Here is a 21427-nt window from a genome sequence, read left to right as displayed (position 1 = left end):
AAATATGATTAGCTTGCCTTGTGAAATTTATTTTGTTACCAACAGGAAAGACAACATTGGCTGATGCCCTGGTTGCTAGCAATGGAATTATATCCCAGAGAATGGCTGGAAAGGTATATTAGTCATAATGTATTTTTATTTAGGGTGCCCAAGACAAGTACAGGGCGCGATTCCTAGAAAATTCTTAAGCACGTTCTTGTGCTTAGATTTAAGTAGACTTTACATTTAAGTAAACTTACCTTATTTTGTGTTCCCAGAAAATTCTTAAGAACGTTCTTGTGCTTAGATTTTAAGTAGACTTCATTGTAAGTACAAGAACGTTATGATGCGTTCCAAGAAAAAACTTAAGCACAACTTCGTTCTTAAACATAGTCAATCTAAGCACAAGTCCCAAGCAAGGTATACTGCTTGCTTACCAACCTTAAGCTTGTTTCTGCTTCAAAAAGATGGCTGACCGTAGAGTTATTCTACAGCATTTCCGACACCTTTTGATACCAAAGAGACAATTACAAGACAGAGAAAATCCTTCTCCAGAAGAAATTTCAAATTAAGAATGCTATAGAAAATTTCGCTTCTAGGCCTACCCTGAAACCATTTTATTTATTTGCCAATTAGTAAACAATAGGCTACAAACACAAAGGCTACTTTAAGATCAGGCGCTCTCATAATTATTCAGTTAGTTTGTATTTGTCTGCGTTTTTTTTATCTTATGGCACATTTTATATGTGAATAGGGGACATGTCAAATGTATCGAAATGAACCATATATATATATATGACGTGAATGAAGCAGACGGCAAATTTAAGACGTAATTCGCATACCAAAGTTGTTTTTGTGACATTAAAGAGCATCGTAGTCTCAGTTTATGGTAAACTTTACCACTCACAGTGTGCTTAGACTTATACTTGACTTGTGCTTTCGTAAGAATGGTCTTGAGAATTTTCTAGGGACGGTATTTTTATAAGTTTCTTACGTAAGAAAAAGTGAAGCATGACTTTGTGCTTACTTTAAGAATTTTCTTGGAACCGGGCCCAGGTAGTGTAATTGATTTTATTCTAAACATGTAACTAAGTAGAAATGGTTCTACAACTGACATCTTCCAGCTTGACTTCAGCCACAGTAGTGGATGACTCTAAGGCCTTCTTTCATTATTGGTCTAACACCCTAGATTTCCAGTTGGTCTGGCCCAAAAAAGGAATGCACACAGCTTAACATATGATTAACTAATCCACATTGAAATAACAGTGGAACCTTACTACATAATTTTATGGTTTTGAACAATCCAACGGTTACTTGAGATTTTACGTGGGTAACGTATATAAAAATTGTCACTACACACTACGACAAATGAAACTGTTCGGTGAATATTTTAATGGTTCATACTTTATTGTTCGAAAAAAGCGGGGGACTATTAAAATGTCTGTCTGTTCGTTCCGTCACACATTTTTGGACACAATAACTCTCCTTCTAATTAAGCTAGAATGTTCAAACTTGGTGTAGATGTTTATTAGGTGAATACCTTGATGGAGTTCGATTTTCTGCTTAGGGTAAGCAGAGATAAGCAATTTGATTGGTTGATGCTTTGGGACAGGATAAATTTAGTTCTAATTAAGTGAGGGTGATGAGACATCAATACCTTGACTAAGTTCGATAATGAGCATTTTCTGCTCAGGGTAAGCAGACCGAGAACAATTTGATTGATTGTGACTTTGGAACACAATATCTCTCCATCTAATTGAGGTAGAATGTTCAAACTTGGTGTAGGCATTCATTCGGTGAATGCCTTGATGGAGTTCAAAGATGACCATTTTCTGCTTAGGGTAAGCAGAGATAAGCAATTTAATTGGTTGATGCTTTAGAACAGGATAACTTTGGTTCTAATTAAGTGAGCGTATGGTGTAGAGTTTCATCACATCGGTACGACAACTTTGGTTCTAATTAAGTGAGAGTATGGTGTAGAGTTTCATTACATCGGTGCCTTGACTATGTTCAATAATGAGCATTTTCGACTAAGTCAAAGTAGAGACTTCAGTCTGATTGGTCAAGACTTTGGAAACATGGTGTCTATGAGGAGAATGCCTTGACGGGGTTCGATCATGCACATTTTCCAATAAGGCTATGTTGAGATAAGCAATTTCATTGGTTGAGGCTTTGGAACACGATAACTTTGGAATTAATCGGGTGGGAGCGATGAAACTCTGAGTATAGATTTGTTACATCAATACCTTGACTAAGCTCGATGATGAGAATTTGATTGGTCAAGACTTTGGAACATAACAACTCATCTTTTAATTGAGTTTAGAATGTTTAAACCTGATGTAGGTGTTCATTAGGTGAATGCCTTGATTGAAAACAATGATTAACATTTCCCGCTAAAGCTAAGCAGAGCCAAGCAATTTTTTTTGTCAATGGTTTGAGACAAGATAACTTTGATTCTAACTAATGGAGAGTGATGAAACTTAGTGTATAGTTTCGCTACCAGGTACTTCAAAACCTTGACTGAGTTTGATCTAGAATATTTTATGCTTAGACTAAGTATAGGTAATCAGTTTGTGTTTGATTGCTAGATACTTTTGAAAAATATATATATATGCAATTAATTAATATGTGTGATCTATTTATTTGGGGATATGGGCAGGGGACATCAGCCTCCCTGTTCGCATTTTTGAATTAAAAGCATTTATTTCAATATAAATTATGACATTATATGTTAAAAATTATTTTAACTTTTCGGTGCAGAAGACCAAAATCAAATGACTTAGACATTCCAAGAATTTAAACAGAAAAAAATTGTCATATTTTCTGAGGTTGGTAAGATTTGAACACAAATAGATGACTGTCAGAATTTTTGTGTGAGATCCCTAGCCCATCTCTGTTCAGCATTGTCAGATATACCATACAAAAATTAAACATGTATTTTGGCCTAAATGAGAAAAGTCAATAAAATGTATTATGATATGAATTATTAATTTAAATTACTGATTGACTATATATATTTTACAGATGAGATATATGGACAGTAGAGAAGATGAACAAATAAGAGGAATAACAATGAAATCTAGTGCTATCTCTCTTCTTTATAACAACGGTAATAATATATTTTATTTTGGCGACAGTTGTTGAATAAGCCAATTGATAAAACAATCTATTTTCAGTTCTGTGACAACGAAATGAAATGAAATGAAGTTTAACTGTTCAGCTCCTTCTGGGCTAATAAAGACGGCAGCTTGATCAATAACAAAGAGTTAGTTATCACTACAGTAGTAGAATCTGTATGAGCAGCCACTCATATTCAGCGACATCTCCTTGTAAGCGGTCACGATAAATTCCCCCCGTAGAAATTCTGTTGTTTCATCTCTTTATTAAACGGTCACTCCTCTAACGCGGCCAGCGGTCACTATTTTACTAATAAATTCAACAAAACATCGCCCATTCAACGGCCATTGTTGAATGATACCATCTTGTCGTTCTTTGTAACACCCCCGCTAATCCCGTGAGTAGTAGTTAATTAACTGGACCCCCACTGATCAGGTAAAAAGAAATGTAAAAAAAACAATCAACCCTGGATTATCTGTTAATTAATCTTTTGTTTTATTAAACGACTAACCTGATCATTGTTTTCACGCGTAACGACACATTATTTGATACTGATTGAATAAAATAAAAGTACCGAGTTTTGTCACGATCATCTAGTATCTCTCTTAGCGCCTCCTATAATGTTACATACAGAGTTACACCCCCTGTAAATAGGTGATAAAATTAGCAATGTTTGTTTGTTCATGTGCTTTTTTGATAAAATAAAATGAATTCATCGATTTTCTTCACAAAAATGGATAAATATTATCGAATGCATCACAGTAGTATCGAAGGTTGGTACAAAATGACAAGTTTACAGAAGTTATGTCCGAGATTTGAGTAAAGAATTTTCATTCGGCGCAAGATTCAGCGACGGTCAAATTTACCGCTTCCAATGCATTCAAGCGTAATATTTAATTTATGTCGGCACAAAAAGCACCAAGATTTTATTAAGAGGCCACTCCCGTTAAGTTATGTCCGAGATTTGAGTAAAGAATTTTCGTTCGGCGCAAGATTCAGCATCCAAGCGTAATATTTAATTTATGTCAGCACAAAAAGCAACAAGATTTTATTAAGAGGCCACTCCCGTTAAGCGGTCAGTTGTGAAAATTCCCTTGGGTGGCTGCTTAATGCAGATTCTACTTTAGTTGATAAAGAAACCAGCTGATCATCATTTGCATTTTTCAGATAATATCTTATAATTATCTTTCACTGCTTTTTTCATGCGAAAATGTAAGCAAATTGATTTTTTAACATTTAAGTTTATATTGCCAGCAGAGGATTTTAAATTGATAAGATACAGCAAAAAATGATGTTAACTAACCCACTTCACATGTCGCTGAAAGTGTGTATAATATTTATAACATTATCTGAATAAGAATTATATTTTTTTCTCGCCACAACACAAAGTTGCTACAGGTTCAAGTAATTGACTAATGAAACTCATTGAATTGTAGCATGTGATTGGTTTAACTAAAATAATTACGCTTTACGGCTGGTTATTGCCATTTTAGGCTTTGTGGAAACGGTGTTTCAACAAGGATTGGTAAGAAATGGATTCAGGATAATCAGACACACATGAAACCGTAGAAACGTTGAATTTGAGCTTCAAACTCAGTGCAAACAGCGTCATTACCAGTGATGGGATTTCAAAAAATTTCATGTCGGACATTTTTTCCCGAAAATAAAGGGGCATAACTCTTACCGTAATTTAAGTAGACGTTTTCAAAACACAATTAAGAATGATGTGTCAACAAAATATATTCAAATTCATATGTAAAAAAAAAATAGGTGCACCTCGTTATATTTCATGTTTAAAACCCGTACGGTATTCAAATTTATGTCAATAATATTCCTACAAAATTACATGACATCGTAATACTATAGAATTGGCAGCATGCCGACTGCTGCCGATCTGTTTCAAACTCCCCCAAAATTACCGTATTTTTCGGGTCATACGTCGGTACATTTTTCAGCAAAGTCCGACATTCGTCTGATACTCCGTTTAGATTTATATACGGAAGGTAAAAAAATGACATCCCGAAATTTTTATTTTCTGTAAACCGTAGTTAACGACGCCCTAATGAGCGAGTGTAACTAACTTCTAAATAATTGCATTCGACTGTAGCACGCGCTATTGTCTAAAACAATTAACTACTTACGTCATTCCAATCGAAATATTCGTGAACATTTCTTAGCGTGTTTATTTATTTATTTATTTAAAGACATAAACCCCCTTCAAAATATGATCATAAATCCGACAATATGCTATCAAAATAGAATCTTTTCTCGAACATCAGGCGTATTGGATTCAGCACGTATACATCTCTTAATTTCACGTGTCTTGCGAGATTTGTACTTTCATTTTAATTACTGAACTCTATAAGCGCCATGTGTGTGAAATATCTTTATTTAACTTTTGCTACCACAGAAAATATATCACAGCCAAGTTATCGGAAACAATGTATGTTGATTTGAGGTGTTATATACTATCAGGATATGTGACATATATGACTAATTTCTACGTGTTATTGTCCGACACAAAGGAGATTAAAACGTGAGACAATGGTCAATGGAAAAATCACGGGTTAATCAGATTAAGTTTCTAATCACTCTTATTGGATTGATATATCGTCCGACAAAGGAGAAGCAATGACTTCTGTTCAGGATTGATTTGATGAATTGTCCGATAAAGAATTAGTTCAGCCAATCAAGGCAGAATAGTAGTTAATCAAGGTAGGTGTGTAAGACGATATAACACGATAAATAGTCGATCACTTAATTACCTAATCAATCCAGCCTATTATCAACGATAATCGGGTTGCACGGTAGTTATACACTCAGTACACTATATTAATTTTGGAATTTGAATATTATTCACCATGTCTTGATGTCCGATTGGGCATATTCCCGGTCGGACAATTTTGGGCGTTTCGAAAAAAGATTCGGACAAGTCCGGAATATACAGGTAAAATCCCATCACTGGTCATTACGGTATTATCTATGTGCACACTCACCGATAAGATAATCATGCAGTTTTCAATAATTGTTGGGGAAGGCCTGGGACATAAATATGGCTCAGAGCTATAAAACATTATTTATTTTACTTTTTTTTTTTTTCACTCAGCTAAAAATCCATTCATATTTCAATGGCTTTTTTACTAGCTTGAATCTGAATATTGGAGAAAAATTAACTGAGTAATTTCTTGATGCTACACTAAATTTGACTAACTCTAAGCTGAGTAAAACAAGTTTTTGTGGCTGGCCCATGGGCTAGGAGAGGGATCAAATGAACCTGTGAGTCACCAAACTATCATTTCGATCAGGCCATCATTACATTAGGCCTCTATACAAAAATTAAATTTCTCATCATTTTGCAAAATAAGTTTTGGCATGGCAAACCAACATAAATAGATTGAAGAATGTTCGATCAACCACTGGTTATTGCTCGTGTCTAAGATTGACAGGCAAAACAAGGCTACATGTAGGTGAAGAGAGTATATATAGTAATTGACATCCCCCTAAAGGCAATGTACAAAATAAGACCAAAAATATTGTTAATATTGTATTTATTAACAAGACCAACAGCGAGATAATTCTAGAAAAAAAGTCACAACAAAACAATGCATAATAGTATGTTTAAAAGATCTCAAGTTATTTGCGACAGCAAAATCCAATTAAGAACTCATTTGTTCAAAATATCTTATGTAGACTAAATTGAATAGACATGTATATAGCTTATTGCTCTTAAAAGCACTTTGAGCATGCTTATGGGTGATTTGGCGCTCAAGAACTGGACATTTATTATTATTGCATGTTCATGTTGTTCAATCAGGAAGCTTATGATCAATATTCATCAATATCAGCAGCATCAGTTTCTGATATCGGATAGTAACTTCCTGAATTATGGCCCTTGATTGTACGAAAAATCGCATTTTTAGCTTGTGGTCCTTGTAGAGGTCACAATTTTTATCTGATTTATAAAAAATATGTGAATATATCACCATTACACACTAAGATCATGGATATTTTTGATAATCGCAGATACCCCAACTTAACTTCCTGGATTATGGCCCCTGATTGTTCGAAAAATGGCATTTTTAGCTTGCGGATTCTCTAGAGGTCACAATTTTTTTTCCCGATTTTAAAAACCGTTTAAATATTTCACCATTCCACCATAATGAAGGTTGAATTCGAATTTCGGGAAAATTGAAATGAAACTGCCCAACAAAATGGCCGCTCTTTGTACGCAAATTGTGTAAAAGTATGCAATACGAAGGTTGTCAAGCCTCTAGAGGTCACAGTTTTTGTCTGATTCTGATGAAACTTAAAACATATCTTTATATTCCAAAAATACCAGTTCCTTTTGATGTTTGCATATTTCAGACCATAACTTTCTGGATTATGTCCCCTGATTGTACAAAAAATCGTTTTTGTTTTTTAGTTTGTTCTCTATCCATCTCTTGCAAAATGTGGGCGTATCCTGCCTGGCAGCTGCTAGTATGTTTTCTCGAGCGAATGAGCGAATTCAACATCTGGTGTGACTCGTGTCAGACATCACAGAACTTTTTGAGGTTCGCATCTTCCATGTAATTTCTGCGAAAACATGCTGGGCTTGGCCCAGTAAATTTCTCTGAATTAGAATTGTCCAAAATTCGCTCGGCCATTCCAAGCGTTTGGCCACTTTCTCAAAGTTCAGGAAGAAACTTTCCACATCATGCTCATTGAATTTTAGCATGCAGTGAAGGGCGACACTCAATTCAAACTATCTCTAATGGTCATTTCCAATTCTAATCTCTTTATCATCAGCCCGTGGGCCATTTTACTTTTCCGAGTCTTTGTTTTTTCCTCTATTTCCCTTTCTCGTATTTTTTCCTCTATTTCCATTTCCCATTATTTTTCCTCTGATCCTTTTCCTCTATTTCTATTCCGTGTCTTTTTTCCTCTATTTCTCTTTCTCGTCTTTCTCCCTCTATTTCCCTTTCCCGTCTTTTTTCTTCTGTTTCCCTTTCCCGTCTTTTTTCTTTTATTTCCCTTCCCCATCTTTTTTCCTCTATTTTCATTCTGCTAAAATCAGCTTCAATTCCCGCCCTTTCTAATTCAACTTTCAACTTTTCTATTTCCAAGGCAACTGGCTAGGTGAGACCTCCCGGCTTTGATTCATCCTCTTCAGACTCTGATTTTACTAGGTTCACATGACCAAAGACAGCCTAACAAGGACAGCTACCTAGTCGTTCGGATGGGACGAAAAACCGATGTCCTATCCTTAGGCAGTTGGAATTAGGAAGGAATAAAAGTAGGCCGTAGCTCCACTGTCAGGGCAACATTTCCTTCATAGCACACTGCATGGTGTACACCCGTCTTTATTATCCCAGTCGGAGCAGAACAGTAGGACATTAATCATTAAACCCTATTTCCTTCATTTTCCTGTGGGGTCAAATTTACCTTCGCCTGCCATTTCGCTATCTACTGAATCAGAATTTAGTTCAAACTAATCAAAAAACTTTCTCAAAATGACAATGTGTCTGATCTTGGTTAGCTTTTTGGTGAGGTCCCGGACACCCCCCAATTCTTACAATCTGCGATTATCGATTGTAGTTTACAGATTGATGAACCATCCAATACCTCGATCAGACAAATCTACGCAACAACCAATTTAATAATATATACAAATGATAAAATGGTATTGGGACAAATGATTATAAGTACAAGTATTCGGTTGAAATCTTCTTTGCCCTCGGTGCTTCTATTGCTGTGAAAAAGTAGTTTGTAGACAGTCCTTTACAGATGTCTTCTCAGCATCTCCGTAGTAATTCCCAAGTTGGCAGAGTTACATAGGATCTTGAAAACTGACAAGATGAATAATCTTTGAATCAAAATAATCCAATATGGTAATAATCCACAACAGTAAATTTAAAACAAGATAACAACAGAGAGATCAAGTCTTTTAAAACAGCACAATGAAAAAATCAGAGAGATGATTTCTCCCAAAACAACACAATCAGTGCAACAGCACGAAATGGCAATAAATCAAGAACACAGACCATGTGGGTCAAATAGAAACTTACAACAAACACCGAGTTGTGTACGAAGTGCTTAGAAAATTCTGCCCTAGGACTGATCTGGTCCAGCTTATATAGTTTTTAAACGCCCACATTTTCATGTGGACGTATATTGTCGTCGCCCCTGTCCGTCCGGACGTCTGTCCACAATTGTTTGTGGACACTCTGCTGGTCACAATTTTTATATGCCCACATTTTCATCTGGTATATCAAGGTTGTGGACCCTTTAGAGCTCACAATTTTGATCCGATTTTGATGAAACTTGAAATGCATGCTTCTAACCCAAAGATCTTGGTTGCTGTCGATATTTGCGCATATCGGATTCGGATCGTAACTGCCTGAATTATGGCCCCTGATTGTACGAAAAATCCTGTTTTTAGCTTGTGGTCCTTCTAGAGGTCACAATTATTATCTGATTTACAAAAACGTTGAAATATATCACCGTTTCACCGTAATGTTGGTTGAGTTCGAATTTTGTTAATATCGGATGAAAACTGCCAGACAAAATAGTGTGAACATCTGGTATATCAAGGTTGTGGACCCTCTATAGGTCACCAAAGATCTTGGTTCCTGTACCTTCCTGAATTATGGCCCTTTATGTTACGCATTATCACTTTTTTTTTAGCTTGTTCTCTTTCCATCTCTTGAAAAATATGGGCGTATCCTACCTGGCAGCCGCTGGCTAGGAAATTCTAGAAGTTTCCAACCATTTCTAGAACCCTCCAGAACCGTACAATCGTTTCTTAACACTGTTTCCAGAAGTTTCTATGATTTCTAGAAGTTTCCAAATGACAATTCTAGAAAGTTTGATCGCCTGAAATGGTAATAAACGATAGATTTCGATGAATTATCATGACCTCATCACATCTGGTTATTCATAACATGACCAGTACTGGTATCCCACATTGTTTTCACAGATATGTAAATGCCATCACCTAGTTTTAACTTATTTATACATAACTAACTAATTCCCAAGAAATAAATCAGCTTTTTCTCAAGACTCCATTTTGAAATTCAAATGTGTCATTCTCATTTGACCTTGCATAAAAATGAATCACGGTCTTGCCCAATCAGGGCTTTCAAAGACATTGAACTCTATTACCATGTAAGACTTCAATATGCACATGTAAGATATTGTAAAATATATAGAGAATCTCCTACGAGTCTTTTTTGATATCAAAAAAGACGATTAAGACATTTTATTTATCATCCAATCATTTCTTACATGCAGTATAAATAAATATAATTCTTTGCTATAGATTTAACTTTTACTGAACCTGATTACATTATGGCGTAGTGATACATCATTTTTTGACAGCAATTCAGCCATTGCAAAGTCCTTTATATTGACCCAGTATTCCCATCAAGGTCATTTAAATAAAAATAGTTCTTTTTTAATAAAAAAAAAGAAGTTACTTTTAATAAAAAATGAACTATTCTTTGAAAATAAAAAAAAAGTAGTTCTTTTTCAACTGACCAATCAAATTCATGTAAAGCAATATAGATATCGCAGTAGATTATGAAATTTATCACACAAGCAATACCTACTGTAGAATGTATTATTGGGTGATAAATTTCATTGTCATATTGTGGCAATCAAAAATTTTATTCAAATACTATAGGCTACAAAACATATTATCAATGAAAAATTGAAGGCATACGGTTTTTTTAAATTTTGTACTTCTCTTTTAAAGTGTATTAACAGTAATGAGATGTCTTTTTATATATATTTTACTAGATGATAAAGATTACTTGATCAATTTGATAGATTCCCCAGGACATGTTGATTTCTCTAGTGAGGTATCAACTGCTGTTAGACTGTGTGATGGAGCTTTGTTAATGGTAGATGTAGTTGAAGGCGTTTGTCCACAGGTACTGTAAATGGATTAAATTATCATTTATGTCATGAATGTGAAGAAGCTTCTTTCTTATTGGCCATCAGGTTATTGTTGAATTTTTTTTAAAATGTGCTATTAATGAAAAATATTTATATAAATTATCAATAAGTTTAGATTTAATAGGAAATTAATTTTACATATATCTGACTTGAATTAGGGAGCATTATAGTACAAGCACATTCAAAATGCCTTGTGTTTTGTTATGAATCAGTTGATGTTTGTTCATCATGCTCAGAATAATATGATAGTGGAACAGTACACTACTTAAATCCAGGATGCACCACCAATGTTTTTTTTTCGATTTTGAACCAGCCAACTTGCAACGGAATGTCAATCTGATTAATTATTAACAGACACAAATTAATATAGAGATAAATTCTGTCTTTTCGTAGTTTTAATCTGAAACAGTAATGATGTATTGTCAGTGAGCTAACATTAAAGGATTGCAGTGGTATGTGTCTGAAGATTTGCCAATCAACAAAGGAAAGTGCATCTAAAACTGTCCATACCTCTAAACTGATGATGTCATACTCTCAAGGAGTTCTATTAGCTAGATTACATATTTTATTAAAGGTTTTCTGCAATTAATAAATGTATTTCTTCAATTTTGTTTTGTTCCCCAGACCCATGCTGTTCTACGTCAGGCTTGGTTAGAAAATATAAAACCAGTGCTAGTCCTTAATAAGATAGATCGTTTAATCACAGAATTAAAATTCTCTTCAACAGAAGCTTATATTCATCTGCAACAGATATTGGAACAGGTATTAAATTCTAACATGTAATATATAAACGCTGCCCATAGTAAAACTGTTTCAGTGGCATTTAGTAATTGAACTAGAGTGTACAGGTCACAATTCTATGGAATACAATTACTGCTTTTTACTGAGCGACGTTTCGACTAGGCTTCTTTGGTCATTATCAAGCTATGATAAAAAATGAAAATATGACAGGACAGTATATACATGTACACAACAATGGTTAGTTAATGCTGACAAACCAGGGATCTCCCTTAATTACGTGTACCTAAAGGTAATCTGATTTAATTAGGCCCTTGGGTACTATATCGGCATCCCTGCATCGCATCAAGAACGTAAGATTATTACATACATGTACATATACATGTATTCAATAGAATTGTGACCTGCTGCCCATAGTAGACTGAACTGTAATCACACATCAGTAATTTAATACACAGATTGGTCGAACATATTTCTTACCTGAGTTACAAGTTTGAATTCCAATTGGCACAAGACATAACATACTTGTGTGAAATAGGATTTTTTTAATGTCCGCTTTCATAGAGGTGATATCACAGCTAAATAAAATACTCTCACTAGAAACAAATTTATATGGTTTGAACATTTGTCAGTCCATTGCAAATCATCGGAATATCTTAGGTTTTTTTTTTAAAGAGAATGTGTTTGTTGTTTAAATAGAATGACTTGAGATGTTGGTCTGTCCATGTTTATAACTAAATAGTTATTATATATCAATTTTTGTAGGTGAATTTATTAACAAATGAACTATATACATCAGAAGCTATGGGGAAAACATCAGCTGTAAGTTATATTTTTTTTGGTTCATTTGTTTTCCACATAGACTGGCTGAGTGGTTTGACATTTATGCTCTAGTTCCCACGATCTGTTGTACTGCATCAAAGGTTAGATCTCTGGTTTGTACATGACAAAAATAGTCTAGCCTGTCTTACCTCATGTGTTTTGCTCTAGGTTTTTTTTATTTGTTTACGGGCGGTCACTGTTGTTAGGTGGGTAAAATGCTGGCTCGCTAGCCTGGAGGTCGGATGTTCGATCCCTACATTGGCTGAGAAAGTTCATCCAGATTTTCTGACATGGTTTCCCCTTGTCAGTGATGCAGGATGGAGGGCCTGACAAGGACAGCTGTCTAGTTGTTCAGATGGGATGAAAAACCGAGACCCTGTGTAAACATTGGCGTGCACGTAAGAGAGTCCTCGACAGTTGGAATTCTATGTAAGAGTAGGCCGTAGTGCCGCTGTCGGGGCAAAATTTCCCTCATAGCACACTGTATGGCGTGTGCCCATCTTCATTAACCCAGTGTGGAGCAGAATAGTAGGACGTTATACCCAATTTTATTTCATTTCATTTCATTTATTTGGTTTATTTAACGTCCCATTGGACATGAAAATTATTGAAATAAACATACACGATTGTCCTAAACTGAACTAATTTGTTTTGAGTAAATGTTAAACCCCATTTCTCTCCCTAGGAACTGATCTCTATCATGTCAATGTTGTTCACTTGAGTGATCAGTAAGAGTAAGTAATTCATCCAATTTTGATAATAATGTTTTATTTTGTTTGGTTTAATTATAAGGTTGCAGATGAGTGGTCAGAGTCCATAAGTGGAGATGCTCAGGTAATCCTATTATTCTTTGTAACCATTCTTTCATTGTTAACATCACAAATCTAATCTTAATAACAGAGCAGTCCCAGATTTCACAGAACGTCATAAATACAAATAACTATAAAAACCATGATGGCCCCTGATTGTACAAAAAATCACGTTTTTAGCTTGTGGTCCCTCTAGGAGGTCACAATTTTTATCTGATTTAAAAAATTGTCCGAATATATCACTGTTATACCATAATGACGGACTAGTGTGAACTTCATGAAATTTGGACCGATACTGGCCAACAAAATGGCTGCTCCTTGTTCGCAAATAGTGTAAAAGTATGGAATATCAAGATAGAGGTCACAATTTTGAACCGATTTTGATGAAACTTAAAATATATGTTTATATCCCAAAGATCACGATTACTTTCGATATTCACGCCTATTGGAACGTAACTTTCTGGATTTGGGTCCCTGATTGTTTGAAAAATCGTGTTTTTAGCCTGTAGACCCTCTAGAAGTCACAATTTTTTATCCAATTTTAAAAACCATTTAAATTTATCACCATTACACCCTAATAATGGTTGAGTTTGAAACTACCCAACATAATACCTGCTCCTTGTACGCAAATACTGTGAAAGTATCTAATACCAGGGTTTTGGACGCTCTAGTAGTCACGATTTTGATCAGATTTTGTTGAAACTTAAAATATATGTTTATAACCAAAAGATCTCGGTTTCTTTCTATATTCGTGCATATCGGACCCCAAAGTCCTGGATTATGGTCCCTGATTGTACAAAAAATCACGTTTTTAGATTGTAGGCTGTCTAGAGGTCAGAATTTTTACTAGATTTTAATGAAACTTAAGATATATGTTTATATCCCAAAGATATTGGTTCCTTTTGATATTGCCGCATGTTTGATTGTAACATCTTGTATTATGGCCCCTGAGCGTATGAAAAATCGCTGTTTTGGCTTGTTCTCTGTCCATCTCTTGCAAAATGTGGGTGTATCTTGCATGGCAACCGCTTGTTGTTTTCTAGTCATATGATTGGACAAAATTAGAAGATGAAGAAGAAGATAAGAATATATTTTTTTCACCTGATAGAGGAAATGTTATCTTTGCCAGTGCTCTAGATAGCTGGGGTTTTACGTAAGTATATTACATTGGACTATTTCATTACATTAGATAAATAAAGATTTTTGATTTAAACAATATTTTATTCACAAACGAATAGGATTGAGCAACAGGCTTGACGCCTATATCAGGTCTTTCCATAGATACAAAGGTATAATAAAGAGGGGTATGTTATTTATAAATAAAGATGAGAATTCAAAGTAACCCAATTTATTGTAACATTATTTTAATTTCAATTTATAATGAAATTTGTTTTACAAATTTACGTTGTTGCTAATGCTCATGTTTTAATAAAATAAAAAATATTTTTTGTTTTCAGTATATCACATTTTGCTGAAATGTACAGTAAAAAACTAGGTTTTAGTAAAAATGTTTTAACTAAGACCATTTGGGGTGATTATTATGTCAATATGAAGACGAAATCTATACAGAAAGGTGCACAAGTAAGTTTTACTGTAACAGGTTTTTTCTTCATAAGAGCTTTCATTTTTTTTTAGTGACTTGCAGTTGTTTTTGGAGATGTTGAGAATTGTCTTAAAGCAAACATTGTTAAAGTATTATCATAGTTAACCTTATAGCAAGAGTTTTACTTATTAAAGGCCTAAAAAAAATCAGAAAAAATTTAAGATATAGATTTTTCTCTCTAGCCAACCCGCCGTCTTCATTAGCCCAGTCGGAGCAGAACAGTAGGATGTTAAACCCCATTTCATTTCATTTCCTTATGGCGGTATATTATATTCAAAATTCTAACATGCTATCGTCTAATTTCTATTCATGTAATTTCTAACTTCTATTCATGTAATTTCTAAATGAAGACAATGTATTTATAATCCAACTTAATTATTTGCTCAGTGAAAATTTTAATTGTGTTTCATCTTATTTCTATTATTAAGACGAAAAATATCTACGTGTGGTACTTTATTGTCGCTTACATGTTAAGCATGAACATCGAACAAATTTATAATTTTGATACTTCTACTTAGAAACCATCATTATGACATCATAAGGTGTTGCCACCGTGTGCTCAATTTGGCAATTGCATGAGAACCTCATCGTGACCATTATGTTGATACAAATGACTCGCTCTTCGTCAGATTGAATGGTTTGGCGGAGTGTTGAAATTGAAAACAACATCGAACGTGATATGGTTTGCAAATATTATTTCAAATATAGACCCCCATTCTGTATCAATGACAAGGGAGTGAGAACTAAGCCGGTTATATCATAGAAATATATTTATATGGTAATTAAATAACATCGTCAACTAGTATACACACTGGCAAAACTAAGCTTTTCAATATTTCTGACATTATTAGTTCCGTCCCTGTGATTTGCGGAGGCTGCCATTATTGTAGGCATGGGCAATGTCTAGTTTTTTTGGATCGAACGAAAACCCATGGCAGCTGTAATTCGTAATAAATATCCCCCATGGCACACTGTATGGCGTAAGTCCGTCTTCATTAGCCCAGTTGGTATAGAAAGGTAGGATGATAAACCCCATTCCATTTTGGTTTAATTTCATCAAGAACACCAGTATCCAGACATGTCAACCCCCAGGTAGGGCTGTATGATATTCTTGATATAGTCATTTATCGCGATATGGTATTTTCAGACCCAACTACGATATCATGTTGCCAAAAATCGTTGATATAGTGGTTTATCGAATATCGCCATAAACTTCAAATATCGAAAAGAATTATCATAAAAATAGATAATAAATACACTATACATTAGTGGAAATTAGTCGACGGCAATAAACTATAATAAAACTAATGTTTTGAGAATCGTTAAATGTTGAAAACACTTGCGCACTGCATCGTTAGTTTTACTTTGTTTTTAGTCGACAATAAATTGTCAGTTGTTACTACATGTAAGGCTTAGGCCTACTAAACACCTGAAATTTCCCACTACCGCGGCTAATTACCAGGTTATAAATAGGTTGTCATATTTTTAAAAAACAAATATTTTTAGAAAACTCTACGAAACTTAATTTCTGAAAGCAAGAATAAAACGATCTATAAATACCGCAGCCAATTGAATGCTTGAATGGAAGATAGTCCGGATCATTTAGTATTTGTTAAACTGTTTGAACTTACAATAGAAGACTTGAAGACCGCATCTACTTACTTCAGCTGCACGTGATATTTGAGAATTTTCTTACACTAGGCCACAAGCAGACGCTTTTTAAACATCAGCGGTTGTATTTAATTTTTATCCAAAAAGGATGTTGTTTTGTTCATTTTGATAAATCTATATTATGAAAAAAGCAAAGTTTAAAGTGTATGAATAAAGCAATTCTTACCCACAATTCTTACTCACACTGTAGTCAGCTTTAATGCATTTATATTTAATTTATTTAATAGCAACTATATCGTTAAAAAAAATGCCAATATCGATATCGTCCCTATTTGCAATATCGTACAGCCCTACCCCCAGGTATGAAAAAACAGGAGACCAGCAATGAAAAAACAGGAGAATCCAGGAGATTTTTTTTTTCATCAAATAACTTCATTTTTATTGATCATAGGCTAATACTAAATGTCTTTTTAAATTTTACACTGTGCACTCATTTTTGCTGCATACAACAATGAACAAATGAAAATTCCCTTTGGGTTTCGGGTCAATAATTTAAATGACAGAAAAAACATTTTTTAAATATTTTGTAAAAAATTTACATAAAATGCTACTCAAAAGACTTTAATACGGTACTCCAAAAAGTGTTTTCAGTCACATCTGAGTGACATCATAATAAATAAGAATCGGTCGTACAAATTTTACAACTCAAATTTGTGAATATTAGCCAGTTAAAACTTATATAAATCGTAATAATTTGAATGATAATATATAAAATATTTATAATCATGATAATATCAGATAAAAAGCATTTAGTCGAAAGTAGCAAATTTCAGTCTGCAAAACCGATAAATCCCGTTTTCTATGGCTGTAATCGTGTGAATGGAAATCCCCGGAAACGTGGCGTCAGAGCGGTATTTTCCCGCAAGTGTCTCCCGTACATAAACAGTAATTGCACTTAAATTTTGATAACTTTTGAGTCAGATTATTTGCATCTATTGAGATCGATATCAGAGTATTATAATACAATCGCTAGTAATATATTTAACTGAAAAAGTAATCCAAAATCGCAGATTGAAAGTCAGATAAATTTCAGTCAATGGCTTCCCATTTCATGCCAAAGTCTTGTGGCATGGAAAGAACCTTGTACAGGTGTCTATTTTATTTGGTACGCTCATGTACTTTGATACAATTACAATATACTTTATTTACAATACTAATCACAAATACGCATTGGGCTGTCAGGCGTATTACCATTGTTAGTTCTGAAATGACCTAGTTTGTGTGTTGAGTAGAGTTAAACCTCTCTCTCTCTCTCTCTCTCTCTCTCTCTCTCTCTCTCTCTCTCTCAGCACTCGGTCCAGCCATTCAACCAGACCATCAACATTATGGTCCCGACCAGATGCTCAATCGGTTAGATCTAATTGATAAGGGGGTTGGATGGCTGTATCATAAGGTCTGCCTTTGAGTCAGCTGGCGTGGTTTTGATTCCCAAGTTGTACGTGACAAGGAGAAGGGTCGCCTGTCAAACCTCGTGTGGGTTTTCTCCGGTTCCCTCCCACAGCTAAAGACCCGTACGCGCAAGCGAATTATTGAGATAAAATTGAACCATACTTTAGTCCCGAAATGATGTAGTTTGTGGAGTTAAACCCCATATCTCTCTCACCAAATGAGCACGCAGTGGGGACACCAAGCCACTTCATAATGATGGTTGCTAGGCAGAAGTGTGTAAAAATTCTAATTTTGTTTGATGTTCATGCTAAACGTGTTAAGTGTCAATGAAGAAGACGTTTTGGTCTAAATAATAGAAATAAGATGAAATAGAATTAAAATTTACACTGAACAAATAAAGAAGTTGGATTATACACTGTCTTACATGAATAGAAGTTAGAAATTACATGAATAGAAATTAGATTATAACATGTTAGAATTTTGAATCTAATGTACTGTCATATTTCGTAACCAGCCAAATTTTTTCACAAATGAAATTTGGGTCATTCCATATCAACTGAACCAATGGTTCCAAAACCCTCCCAAAAAATTATAAACAATATATGTTTTAGTATATGGCCTTAAACTAACAAATCCGAAATTTTACCTCTCTAGGTCAAAAACTCGCTGAGATATGGCAATTTGAAATTAGGGTGCTGAAACGGATCATAAATACATTTTTTTCAGGTTTCCAGGCACTTTAAACTCACATTTCTCATAGGAGTAGAACTCTCTAATTGTGTAATTATAATCTAAGACATCAGTTGGTGTAGATTACGGATTTAGCATCGCACTCAATGTCCAATGTATACTTTTCGCGCCACCATGGCAAAATGTGGAACAAATGAACTATTCACTTTTATCTTCAGGATTTCCGCTCTGGCAAAGTCACTATTGTATACACAAACTCCAAAATTGGCATAGTTAATGTCAGTTTGTCTTTTATCAATTTGCAAAAGATTCTGAGTCGATGGGATATATACTTTTCCAAATATTCAGTCACGAAATTCAATGCACACTGAAAACGTACAAAAAATACCGATTCTGAAAAAGGTTGATAATGAAACTTCATTTACCCTACTATAACATACATTGAAGTTCATCTTGTGTATTTAATGGCTTATATTTTTAATTGGCACTTGAAATCTGTTTGGTGATGAAGTTTTAATATCTATTATCAAAATTGTTGACTTTTCACGTTGATTTTAAAATAACCTAAACCCAGGGGATGTGCAACTTAAGAATTCCCATTCTGATCATCGGGCATGATGGTGCCTCCGTTAGGCATAGTGCCAATTTTGTCCGCAGGTTTAGGAATAACGGTCAGCTAGCTCCCCTACTATCATTAGGTGAATGCCTTGATGGAGTTCAATGATGAACATTGTCTGCTTACTGTAAGCAGAGATAAGCAATCTGATTGGTTGATGCTTTAGGGGCACGATAACTTTGGTTATAATGAAGTGAGAATGATAAAACTCTGAATATAGATTTATTATATCATTACCTTGACTTAGTTCGATGGTGAGAATTTTCTGCTTAGGCTAAGGAGCGATAAGCAATTTGATTGGTCAAGACTTTGGAACATAACTCTACTTTTACTTGAGGTAGAATGTTTAAACTTGATGTAAGATGTTAATTAGATGAATGTCTTGACTAAGTTCAATGTTTAACATTTCGAGCTGAAGCTAAGCAGAGCTAATCAATTTCACTGGTCAATGCTTAGGGACAGGATAATCTTGATTCTATCTGATCGAAAGTGATGAAACTTAGTGAATAGTTTGATTGCTCAATACTTTTGAAAAAAATAAATGTGTGATTAATTAATATGTGTCATCTCTTTATTTTGGGATTTCGACGGGATACATCAGCCTCAATGTTGGCTTGTTCCTTAAATCCTAAGGAACATCCCTATTGTTTGTGGTGAATGCCCAACCCCCAGGGGCAGAGCCATGCCCAATTTTTGTGTTTATCATTTACAGGCTGCAATTCTGAATGGATCAGCTTGGTACTTGGCATATGTATTCCTTATAGCCTAAGGGCTGAAGCTATTGATTTTGGTGGATGTCCCGACCCCCAGAGACAGAGCCACACCCAATTTTTGCCTTTAGCGCCTGAAGGCCACAATTCTGAATGGATCATCTTGAAACTTGAGGACGGCAACTATTGATTCTGCTCCCCACCCACTCTTTGTTGATATTTTGTCTGTGAATGATATGCAGGTTGCAATTATTAACAGATTTGGATCCAATTCGAAATGTTCCAGCATAGGGTTGTACCTATATATATTGGGCCATGTCCAACCCCCAGGGGCAGAGCCACGCCCAATTTTTGTGTTTTTTGTCTACAGGCTGGAATTCTAAAAGGATATCTTGGAACTTGGCATATTTATTCCTTGGTGCATGTCCGGACCCCCAGGGATGTGGTATCACACCAACTTTTTTGTTCGTTTTTATCTTTAAATTCTCTACAGGTTGCAATAATTAACAGATTTTGTTCAAGTTCAGCATATCAATCATTTCAATAACAGGGTGGTACCTATTTATATTGTTTCATATCCAACCCCCAGGGGCAGAACTACGCCCAATTTTTGTATTTATCGTCGACAGGCTGCAATTCTGAATGGATCATCTTGGAACTTCGCATATTTATTCCTTATACCATAAAGACATGAACTATTTCTTCTTGGGCAGTGTCACACCCACTTGTTAATATTTTTTTCTGTAAATTTGGCAAAACAAACCCAACACATTCTTGTCATATTACAGCCATTTCATATTTCATTCTCTTCATTTTAAAAAGTACCATATCAATCAAAGTAGGAATGTGGACATATATTGCAGCGTTAGCGATGCTCTTGTTTTTGTTTATCGCCCAAGGGCTGCAATTCTGAATGGATCATCCTGGAACGTGACACTGCCCCTGTGGGTCGGGCATGTACCAAAATCAATAGTCACCGTTCTTTGGAAGTCAGGATTGCAGTCTGTGGACGATAACACAAAATCTGCTGTTGCTATGGCCCTGGGGGTCGTGCATGCACCAGAATAATAACAGTCATCCTTGGGTATAAGCAATAAATATGCAAAGTTTTCAAGACAATCCATTAAGAATTGTGGCCTGTATGCAAAACACACAGAAACACAAAGAAAAAATGGGTGTGGCTGTGACCCTGAGGGTTGGGCACGCCCCAAAAACAGTTTTCAGTTGTTCAGTGATAGTGTAACAACAAGAAATCTGCTGTTGCTATGGCCCTGGGGGTCGTGCATGCACCAGAATAATAACAGTCATCCTTGGGTATAAGCAATAAATATGCAAAGTTTTCAAG

The 21427-nt window shown here is 35.0% G+C and overlaps 1 protein-coding gene across 1 annotated transcript in view; it reads left to right on the top strand.

The window, feature by feature from the left end:
• LOC126819641 (elongation factor-like GTPase 1) overlaps window positions 1–21427 on the top strand; it is a 73943-nt gene that overhangs the window by 10056 nt on the left and 42460 nt on the right. Inside the window, exons 3-10 of the mRNA XM_050547781.2 lie at window positions 46–113; window positions 3004–3088; window positions 10876–11009; window positions 11659–11796; window positions 12538–12594; window positions 13387–13428; window positions 14447–14556; window positions 14861–14984. Coding sequence (XP_050403738.1) covers window positions 46–113; window positions 3004–3088; window positions 10876–11009; window positions 11659–11796; window positions 12538–12594; window positions 13387–13428; window positions 14447–14556; window positions 14861–14984 — 758 coding nt within the window. The remainder of the gene's footprint in view (window positions 1–45; window positions 114–3003; window positions 3089–10875; window positions 11010–11658; window positions 11797–12537; window positions 12595–13386; window positions 13429–14446; window positions 14557–14860; window positions 14985–21427) is intronic.

Source organism: Patella vulgata, chromosome 4 (assembly GCF_932274485.2).
Source record: "Patella vulgata chromosome 4, xgPatVulg1.2, whole genome shotgun sequence".
Classification (NCBI taxonomy): domain Eukaryota; kingdom Metazoa; phylum Mollusca; class Gastropoda; family Patellidae; genus Patella; species Patella vulgata.
Note: the sequence above shows the minus strand (reverse complement) of the source record. Positions and strands in the feature narration are given on the sequence as shown.